The sequence below is a fragment of the Zootoca vivipara genome, chromosome 10 (assembly GCF_963506605.1).
Source record: "Zootoca vivipara chromosome 10, rZooViv1.1, whole genome shotgun sequence".
NCBI classification, from domain to species: Eukaryota; Metazoa; Chordata; class Lepidosauria; order Squamata; family Lacertidae; genus Zootoca; species Zootoca vivipara.
In genome coordinates, this window is record NC_083285.1 from 56,411,578 (window position 1) to 56,422,853 (window position 11,276).

The 11,276-nt window shown below is 41.9% G+C and overlaps 1 protein-coding gene across 5 annotated transcripts in view; it reads left to right on the plus strand.

Moving 5' to 3' along the window:
• The window catches only part of BCL2L13 (BCL2 like 13), a 42,723-nt gene extending 31,486 nt beyond the window's left edge, over positions 1–11,237 (plus strand). For all 5 annotated transcript variants that reach the window (XM_035127151.2, XM_060280007.1, XM_035127154.2 and 2 more), the window contains exon 7: positions 3,467–11,237. In XM_035127151.2, the coding sequence (XP_034983042.2) occupies positions 3,467–4,279 (813 nt within the window). In that variant the 3' untranslated portion in view covers positions 4,280–11,237. The remainder of the gene's footprint in view (positions 1–3,466) is intronic.
• The last annotated feature ends 39 nt before the right edge of the window (positions 11,238–11,276 follow it).

The window sequence follows — 11,276 nt, forward strand, 5'->3', positions numbered from 1 at the left end:
TTGGGCTTAGAGAAGACTCCATAACCTTCAGCACTCTCTTGCTTCACTGCATGCTAGAGACAGCTTCACCCACCTTCCTCAGTGCCTGCTATCCCACACACTTACACTCTTCTGTGTCTCAACCCCTTCCATAGTGTGGATTTCTTCCTCCTATTGAGGTTGTTCCTACTCCTTCAGCTGACACCTAGGGGAATGGGTTTTCTTCTCCCCACCACCCCGAGCTTGGAAAGCCAGCCTCTTCAGGAGCCTGCCCTCTCAAATTTGAGATTGTCTAAGATGTCTTTTCCTTCATTGCTACTTAATATTCCATGGCTCTATCTTTTCCATTATTTCTTTTTTTAACTGCTAATTCCTGGCACATTTGAAAGCTGTTAAACTGCACTCTGAAGACCTTTGTGTGACCTTCAGATAAGAACAGCACTGTTGATGTATGAAGATTTAGTATAACACCTCAAATGGAATAAAATAGCCTGTTCTGTGGATCATGTGGTGCAGATAAAAGGATTCTGTAGCCTCTGGTGCAGTTTGTGCTGAAATGGAGGTAACAACAACTTTCCTTTATGAAGCTAAGAAATCTATTTGAGTAGTATTGCTGGCTAGATGTAACTGAGAATTCCACTCATTGTTGGGGAAGGGCTGTAACTCATTGGTAGAGCACATGTTCTGCGTGTAAAAGCAAGTCAGTGTCAACAGTACTAAGAAAGATGGACCCAATGATCTGACTTGTTATAAGGCAACTTACAATGAGAAGTATACACAGCTTAATGCTATTCATCTTGAGGCATAATCTTTCAAGTCAGATACTAGATTATTTAATGAAACTGCCTAGATAATTGCATTGGAGTGTCTGTCTTCAAAAATTAGCAAAATTGTTTTGCAGAAACAGTATTTGTAGAATGACCTTCCCTGGGCAAGTTTTGTGTCCTCACTTAAGTAAAATACAGGGCCAATAAGGTTAAGGTGTACAGTATGAAACTATATGAAACAATATAAGCGAAATGACACTGGGAGTAATATTAATTGAACCCAACTCTCTAGAACTAATATTTCAGAAGTTAGGCCTCTGGTGCCTAACACATTTTTTATTATTTCTTAGTATTGATTTATTTTAAAACATACTCTACTTGTTTTTATTTTATTTTTTAAAACCTACTAAAATATCTTCGTTGGCAAAACTTCTTTGCTGCTAGCTGTGCAGATCTCTTCTCAATATCCCTTTGGCTTTCTGATGCAGGGTCATTCTTGATTAGAGTATCACAAACGTCTGATGGGAGGGCCTGTCTTCTATTATATTACAGTGCTGTGTGTTCTGATTTTTGTTTTACATGACTCTGGTGCTGAAGCAAGGGTGAATAGTGCAAGCTAGCCTGGAGCTATGAAGAGGGCAGAGGAGTGGGAACAATTCATAGCAGAATAACATGTACTCTTCACCATAAAGCTCCTGAGCTCATGAGACAGCTTGATCAGCACGGAAAGATGGGGATTTACTGAGTAATTACTTTCTGTGTGGCGGCAGTCCAGCCCCTGATGCAGCTTTCTACATGTGCCACATTCCATTAGCACAGATGGATAGTTGTGAAAGGCAGCCATCAACAGAAGCTCTGAGAGCTTTGCTTGAAGGATGCATGAGTGGTTCTGGTTAGCAATGCTCCAATATTCTTTGTATATTAACATTATCTCTCTAAACAGATACCAGATTATATATATATATATATATATATATATATATATATATATATATATATATACACACATATATATATAGTTCGATTAATTCAAATAGGCTTTGAATTTTTATAAGTTATGAAGGAATTGTGTTATGTCTATGGGTGAGGCACTTTCCTAATTGAATCAACACCCACTATAGAGTATGTGAGAGATTGCTACAGAACTAGTCATACCTTGGAAGTCAAACGGAATCTGTCCTGGAAGTCCGTTCAACTTCCAAAACGTTCGAGAACCAAGGAGGCAGCTTCTGATTGGCTGCATGTGTATTGTGAAATAATGTACATCAGATTCATGTGTTATGCTCATAACAGTCCTGTGAAATAGGTTAGGGTGAGTGGAGATCTGAATCCCATATCCAAGTACAATACTTTCATCTCAAACCCGACAGAAGACAATTACTGTTCAATACTTAGCTTCAACAATACGCAACCCTCTTTTAAATACAGTGGTGCCTCGCTAGACGAATGCCCTGCTAGACGAAAATTTCGCTTAATGAAAGGATTTTCTGATCGGAGGTTGCCTCGCTATACGACGAGGTTTTCTATGGCCACCGCTTCGTCGTGCGAAGCGTGGCCATAAAAACCTCTGATCAAAAAATCAGGGCATTCATCTAGCAAAAGGGGAACCAGCTGTAGCAAGGGAAGAAGGCAAAGGAAGATCAGCTGAGAGGCGCTGACAGCGGAAGATCGGCGGGTGCTGCTTGGGGAAGGCTGTTGCCATCTCCCTGCCTGCTTCCCTGAGCTGAAGCACCCAGGGGACGGAGCCGAATTGCGGCGCGGGGGGGGGGCTTTTGAGCTAAGGGGGAGGCAAATGGCGAAAAGCCCCCTCCCGCGCCGCACTTCGGCTCAGGGACTGGCTTGGCGGCAGCGGGAAGGGGAGGAATTCCTCCCCTTCTTCCCACCACCGCCAAGCCAGTCAGCAGCGGAGGCTTTTCACAGTTTGCGTTCCCCCAAGGGGGAGGCAAACGGCGAAAAGCCCCCTCCCGCGCCGCACCTCGGCTCAGGGACTGGCTTGGCGGCAGCGGGAAGAAGGGGAGGAAGAAGGTTTTTTTTTGCTGTTTGCCTCCCCCTTGCAGCGCCACAATTCGGCTCCGTCACCCGGGCGCTTCGGCTCGGGGAAGCAGGCAGGGAGATGGCAACAGCCCGGGAAGCTGCAGGCTGTTGCCGTCTCCCTGCCTGCTTCTCCCAAGCCGTAGCGCATCGGGGGACAGAGCCGAAGATCGGCGGGCGCTGTTTGCCGGGGTTGACAAGCCCTGGCAAGCAGCGCCCTCCGATCTTCGTGTGACATGCGGTGGGGAAGGCAGGCAGGCAAGAGAGCAAGCGCCTGCCTGCCTGCCTGCCTTCCCCGCCGCCAGTCCCCCGGAGCCCATAGGAACGCATTGATTAAGTTTCAATGCATTCCTATGGGAAACCGGGACTCGCTAGACGAAAAATTCGTTACACGAATGGACCCTTGGAACAAATTAATTTTGTCTAGCGAGGCACCACTGTATTAAAGTTTTGTTGCCTCCCCCCCCCCAATAATTGCATGCACCTGCACTCTGATGGAAACCTGTTGTATCCATTGGCTGTTCAACTATATGTAGCAATTATACTTTCTCTTGGTGGTTCTAAATTAAGGCTACCATGCTCCTTTAGAAAAAGTTAATTACCCGTATTTCCAATTCTTCTGTAATGTGGTTGTATCATGTAAAATTACGTGCTGTTAACTTTGTTGATTATGTGCATTTTTCTTCTAGGGTACTGTTTTTAGTTTGGATTCTGAAGAAGAGGAGTACCACGGAATAATTGCTGAAGACAGCAATGACATCTACATCCTAACTAGTGACAACTCAGGCCAGGTGAGCCCTCCTGAGTCACCCACAGTGACAACATCTTGGCAGTCAGAGAGCTTGCCAGTTTCTTTGTCAGCTAGTCAGAGTTGGCATACTGAGAGCTTACCTGTCTCGTTGGGGCCTGAGTCTTGGCAACAAGTGGCTATGGATCCTGAAGAAGTGAAGAGTTTGGACAGCAATGGAGGTGGGGAAGAAAGGAGTGAGAATAACTCTTCAAACTCTGATATTGTTCATGTTGAAAAGGAGGAGATACCAGAGGGGGTTGAGGAAACAGTGGTGTCAGAAGTGGTCTTGCATGCTGACACTGCAAAGTCTGCTTCCCCAGAACCTCCAACTGCATTGCTGGAGCCAGAAGCTGAAATTGTGTCTCTTAAAAAGCCAAGCTCCTCTGCACCTTCCCATACGGAACACCAGAAAGAGGGGAAAGAGGTGCTGCTGCCAGAACCTGATGCTCCAGCCTTGAGTAAACCTGTCCAGCAATTAACTCAGTCAGAAGAAAAAGCTACCCCCAAACCTGAAAGAATACTGCCTCCAGAAGAAGAAATAAAGGCCAGAAAGGGAAGCTATTCTGAAGAAAAGGATGAGAAGACCCCTGCTGGAGAGGAGAAACCCATCCTCTTACCAGAAGGCAAATCAATTCTACTATATGGTGGGGCAGCTGCAGTGGCCATCCTAGCTGTGGCAGTAGGTGTAGCACTAGCATTGAGGAAGAAGTAGTGAACGCCTCTCCTCAAGGAGGTAGCGCCTGAATCTACACTTAGTTGCATTGGCTGAGGGTGTGGTGCCTGCTGTTAATGGGAAATTCATGTAGCAAAAAGGGTGATGGGGCAAGGGTACACTATAAGGCTTAGCCTGGGGACAATCATGTTTTTACTGGATTGGTATCGGATCTTCCTGTTTAACATATAGGGGTGTCATTTTGAAAAACCCTGCACATTTAATATGTATGTATAGCTGAGAAATGGGGATGCTTATACACTGGAAACCGGCACAGAACATTCCAGGGGAAAAGGAAAGTTTGTTGTTATCCCTGGAGATTTCCCTTCCATAGCTGCTCTTGCAGCTTCTTGGTTCCCCCTTCACCTCTTGAATGAGAGGCTCTTCAATCCTGTAGCATGAGGTTGGTAGCTCTTTTGTCTCGGCTTCCTCAGGTATTGCACAGCTCCTCTTGACCTTCCAGATCTCTTTTAAACCCCAGTGGGTTAGTGCTTATTCAATACCTCTTTGCTTTATACCTTTTCTACCCCCTCATATATATTTAATGAAATTCTTAAAGCTCTTTAATGTTGGGTGGGTAAAGCAATAGTCTCCCATGCAGGATTAGTGTTTGCAAGTGGCACCACTTGCAAAGTCAAAATATAAGCACCTGCTTTGGACATCTTTTCCCTGTTGTGTTTGCACAAATTAAAGAGTAAAAGACGCTTAGCCTTAAATTGACCTTGACCACTGATAAAAAGCCAAGCACAAGGTCTTCAAAGAAATGAGTTCATGTAGTTCAACTGAAGCATTGTGCTGTCCCTCCCAGTTGTTTGTCTGGTTTTGGGCTGTAGAGTGAATGGTGACCGGAAAGCCAGTAAGTCATGTAAACTTACCAGATAATAGCTGCCTGTGGAAAGTTTATTTTTAATCCAGCCAGCTATAATTTCTACCCAAGAGGAATGAAATAAGATATGTCTTATTAGTGTTTGGTGCTGTGTGTGTGATGGAAACAAAATTTAAATATTACTACTCTGTTGGTGTTTGCTAGCTCTGTGGAGTGAAAGCTCTTGTGTCCTTCAAGCGATTGCTGCAGCTTGTTTGGGCTAGAGATGTACTGAAAATGCTGAGATGGTGTATAAATCAAAAGTAAAAAAAAAAAGACGACCTTTCCCAAACTTTTTAAAATATCCAAGCTCCACTATAGTAGACATATTCAAATTTCCCCCCTCGTTATTCTGCTAACCAAAGGATGCTGAATGAATCCCTCCCCCCCTCAGTGTACTAATTGGATATGATTACCTGTCTGGCAATCAGGTACCTCTTTACTATAGTGCTATTTAGGAATGTGAAAGTGTTGAGTAGTGTTTTTCTCTAGTTCCTTGCCATAGCTGCCTTTTCCAGTTACCCTCTGCAGAACAGATGATCAGGAAATTCCTAAGATTCCCTTCAACAACATTTGTAGGCTGAACTTTTCCATTCATGTATTATAAATAAAAGAATCATCATTTCAAATTATCACATGTATACTCATCATGTGGCAGTGGTGATCTTCTTCAATGCTTGTGTTAACAAGTGTTACATTTTGGAGGCAATGTCTTGGCAACATATTCATTATGACCTGTGTTGAACTTTTTTGTTGCAAAAATTCTTAAGGCTCAATTGCTTCTTAAAAACAAACAATAATTTCAATTCATTTTAGGGATGTGCTTGTAAATAGAATATGCTCTTTTCCCTCAGGAAGCATCTGGTAGCCATTCCTAGAATTTATAAATACACCATGTAGCAAATTGCTACAGATCTCAGTGTATGTGATGCAGGTACAGGTAGGTAATTAAGTAGATGCAACTTAAAGGGAAAGTAAGGAGGTGTTTCATTTTTAATCCATTCACCTTTCAAAAACTCAAATTTATTATTACTTATTTCATGTTGCTATAATTGCTATTTACTCCTGAAACTTCACTGGGCAGGCCCCATTGTTCAGTGTAGTTTTGATATACATTTAATGAGTGATAGTTGCCACTATGACAGTCTGCATTCCTGTTTACCATAAAACTGTCTTCCATCTGACTATAATGGTCACTTGATTGTTTGGGGCATCCAGGATTTCTCATGATGGCAAAAGTAATTGCAGTCAGCCGTAGTTTTAGCACAGTAGCCAAGTTCATGAGGGTTTGGTTCTAATGATTGTGAAGTTGGGAGGAAGTATCCACACATTGTGGTAGAAAGCCTGGGTTTACTATCAGTTTTCTATTTGAGAGAAAGCCACTGCCAATCTCGCCTCCCTGGTGAGTATGCATGTATAATACTGTACATAGTTTCTGCAAACAAGGGTTTATCTTCCCACATTACATGCACACCTACAAATGTTGTATGTGAAGTGTCCTCTAACCATATAGGAATTTTTGCTTTTTGATTCAGCAGGATGGGAACTTTGCCATGGCAGTTGGGAGTTGCTGGTTAGGTAATTTCCAATGCTTTTTTTCTAGTGCTGTCTTTGTTACCCATTTTCCAGAATAAAGTGCCTCAGTGTATTCCAGTGGGCTTTAACGGTTTCCCTTTTTTATATTTGCCTGCTTTCTGTTTTGTAGCCCTATTGTCCAATAGTGAGTATTCTTGAGCTATAGCTCCAAAAAGCCTTTGGAAAAAAACTTCCCATGCTGGAGCAAGGTAAAATAAATCATAGCTGCCACGTCGTTAGATATTAGCATTGTTGCAAGAGTTAATATAGCTCAATAGTACCATTTTGGGTTCTCAGTATTTAGAGATACACTAGTATTAGGCCAATTCAACTGATAATAGATGGGAATGGTTTATAGCTCTCAATAAATTTGATGGTTTTAAATGGATGTTGCTTCCTCTGTGTAAATATTTGCAAAACTCTTCTTTCTCCACTACATACCCCCTTAAATATGAGTTATGCATACTTTGAAATAAGCTCCTCCCTTATCTGCTAGGGCTATTGCCAATACAAACTCTCATTTTTCTAGCAGGCACTACAAATCAATTAGGATAAACAGGTACTGTTTTTCTTTTTTCAATACTACGGTCATGTGTTTGGCCCGGGGTTGAGCAAGAGAGACAATGGGCAACTGTAGATTGGTATTCTTCACCTGTTAATTTCGCTAGTTTCGAAATGCTAAAAAGAATGTTAGATGAACGATTAAAGGGTGTAGAACTGTGAACTGCCACTTTCAACCATTGACCAGTAATAATCTGTTCTATTTTATGTAGATTTCTGAAATGGGGGGGGGGGAGATACTCTCCTCTGAAGCTATTAGGGCTTCAAGATGAAATAGGACTTGGTAAAGGTGTCTCGTACTATAATTTCTCTTATTCTGTGATATAAAGTCATACATTTATTTAGTTGGTTCAGATGAATTTTGTTTTTAGCAGTGAAATGGATGCTTTGAAGCAGTGTTATTTCACAGCTTTTCTTGAAGCATCACTAGAGAAGGGCTAGTCTGTTTATAAATTAATAACTAACATTCTGTACTCTGGCAACAGTACTTCTCAGGGTTAATGTTCATATAGCACGGGCAACAGGCTGGAGTCTCTATGGTTTTTGGAGCTGCAAACAATAAAATATTTAGGATAAATCATGAACTGTTGTGTTAGCAGTAACATTCATATTGGTGGACTTTTAAAAATGCATTGCATGTGAAATTATGTCACCTAGAGGTACCCATTTATATACTGTGCTATCTATGAGCAGGGTGGTCTACGAGTCTGCATTGGAACACCTAAAATTATTAGACTGTACCATACAAACCAAGCCACAAATGCACATTGTTCAGACAACAGTGTGGCTGCCGTCCTCTCTCAGCCTCCCCCACCAAATTTTTTTTTTAAATTGAATGGGCAGGGGCAGGTGACTGCCATTGAAAACCTCTTTCCTGTCCAGGCAAGCAACATGGCAGCAATCAGCAGATTCAGTCTAATTTGACCACCTCTCTTAGGGGTGATAGGTGTGTTGCTCCCTGTGGCTTGTATTATAGTTGGCTGAAATAAGAAGAAAACAAAAGCAGGAAGTAGCTGGGCTTTTATCTCAGTAAATCTAAAATTGATTCCCACTCACCCACTCCTGGACTAATTTCTGGCGCTGTAGCAGTCTTGTTTGGTAGCAGCAGGGAAGCTTCAGGGAGACCATGTTTTATATGCTGCATACCAAAACTGCAGCAGGTACCGTAAAAACTATGTTTCCCAGAAGCTAGTTGCAACAGGGGGGAGGTTATTCTTGCAGCATTTCTATTAAGTTGCGGCTAAAGGAAAGCAGGTTTGTGTGGGTTTGACTTGAAACTCAGTCCAGAAAATAATGTGTAACTTGCAAATACTTCATATATCAGCCCCCAGAACTCTTTTATTTCTAAAGTTGAATGTGATTACATTGTTATTCCTTAAGTGATGCCCCCTAACTACTGTCTATACCAGGCACCCCCAAACCTCGTCCCTCCAGATGTTTTGGACTACAATTCCCATCATCCCTGACCACTGGTCCTGTTAGCTAGGGATCATGGGAGTTGTAGGCCAAAACATCTGGAGGGCTGCAGTTTGGGGGTGCCTGGTCTATAGTGATCATGAGGACTTAAAGCAAATTTTGTCTAGGAACTGTCCTAGCAGTATAAACTGTTACTAATGCAGACTTTCAGACATTGCTCATTAAGTAGAACCTATTTTACCTCTGATAATGCTTTAAGTCATGGTGGAAGAGATTGAAGCTTGGTTGCACTCTAAAAGATTATGGATTTTGATTGTGAGAGCAAAAGAGATGAGATAAACAAAAGGCTATATACCGTAACAAACCACAATTTAGCCCCTCTATAGAACTCCAAAACTGTAAAAGCAACTCATCAGCATATGGGTTAAAAGCCTATTTCAATCCTGTTCATACAAAAGCATTTTATGGCTAAAGGTATTAGGGGGAAAATGTGTTTGTTTCTAGTGAATTCCTAAAACAATTGGTTGATTTTCAATAAGCAAATTTGCATTCTGAAATACTGATGTGACATGCAAATCAGTTAAGTGTTCAAGGAACTGTATTTTTCTAATTCCTTATGCAAGTACAGCATTTTCAAAATTACTGTCTGAAGCCTTTTGTGCCATTTGATGAATTAAAAAAACTTGCTATTTCCAGTGTTAAAAAGGAGTTACCAACTCCCTCATCTACTGTTCATAAACTGAAGGGGTATGTATTTTTCCTCTGCTGATGGCGCTTTGTTGTAAGACCCCATGCCCCTAGCCCTCAGTTGCACTTTAATAAAGTCAGTTTTGAATAAAATATGTGTGGGTTTTCTTCTGTTTAGTGCAAGTGTGGGAAAGGGGGGGGGGGCTGAGGATTGAATAGGGCCATGCACAGCTCCCCATCTGACACATAGGGCTCGTTACAGGCTCTAACCACCCACTATACATGCCCACTACTGCTTTTGCCAATCTGGAAGGTGTCACATGATAATGCATTTTGCTTGTCTGGATGGAGGGGTGGTGGTGTAAAACCTTTGATTTTTCTGTGGTACAGTAGCTGTGTTTGAGTCACAGGCGTTGCATCTGTTATTCCATCCATTTTTCCTCAAATACCAATATTAACACTCTGGCTGCTGGTAATGGCTTCCCGTTAAATTCTGAAACAGAAGAACTGCAGCTAGAAGGAAAAGGGATTAGGAATACAGGATCATTTTTTTTAGATCTAACCTTTCCTCTCAGTATTTTATCAAAACCCCATTCCCTAGCACTCGGTTTTGACAATGAAAGGGTCAGCATAAAATCCCAGCTCTCAAAATATTCTTTCTGTGCTGCCATGAAGAGCTGAAGTGAAAGAAATAAAAAAGCAATTTTAGCTCCATGGGCTAACCTTTTTCTTTTCTTAATAAAAGGGGCTGTGATATAATAAATAAAAGGAGCCATGTTTATTGTTGAACTTCTCATGTGGCATACACATTTTCAAAATTCCAAATTAGTCCATAGTTGAACTACATTTTACTTTTTTCCAAGCCAAGTAAAATGGAGAACTACTAAGGCAGTACTTCCACATACACCCTGTGTACACTTTCTCAAAAGCCCTTACTACTTAACCCTTAATGCTGAATCAAAATTTTATTCAGGATTATAGGGTGTGGTACAGTGGGGTGGGGAGACACACCTTTTCAAATTTAGCTGGTGGTGTAAGGAGAAGGCCACCAATCCACACAGATAAACGTACACATACACCCCTCTCTGCTTGCAACTATGTCAAGAGATTTATAAAGCAATACCAAGAACTGGCAAGTTTACAAAGGAAGAGCCCAGGGCTACCCAATCTATTATGAGCTGGAAATTCCCAAGTGCAAGTAAAACACTTGCATGACAGAGCAGAACCCACCAATCAATCAAGCAACCTTAAGGGATTTTTATTAGACATCACAAACCAGCTTCATTTAAAGCAAGAGTGGGTGACCTGTGGCCACAGCATTCCTACTCATTTGGGCTGGTTGGGTGGCACTGATTAATCCAGAAACACATGCTATCAGGGCAACAAGTTAAACACCTCTGCTGTAAAATTTGCTGCCCAATGTAAAAAGAACACAGGAAACAATTTTCATTTTTGAAATTTTACAAACGGTAACACAACTACATATATCAGCTACTTGAATTAACAAAAATGATCTGCTAAAAACTGGACAACAACTGGTTCTTGAGAGCCAGTTTCCAGGACAGCTGGAAAGATGAAGCTGCTCCAAGGCTAGGTGCCTTGGGGCACTAGCAGCATACATAGCCAGCACTGTTCCCCCAAGCTAAGGTTTTTTCAAATTAGTGCAATTCCTTTCACTGATGCCCAAGAGTGTTGTCCTTAGATGGGGTGGAGCGCCTGCCATTGCTCATTAAGGCTTTGTAGTTTTATAAGTGATCCCAAAGACTCTAATGCAGTTGGCGACTGGCAGAACAGAACATCTACCCTTTGCTCCAAGCTTATCATTTGCAAGGGAATGACAGACTGCTCCCACCATGACCCCAAGAAAAATAGCCATTTTCCTCCTGAGATGTA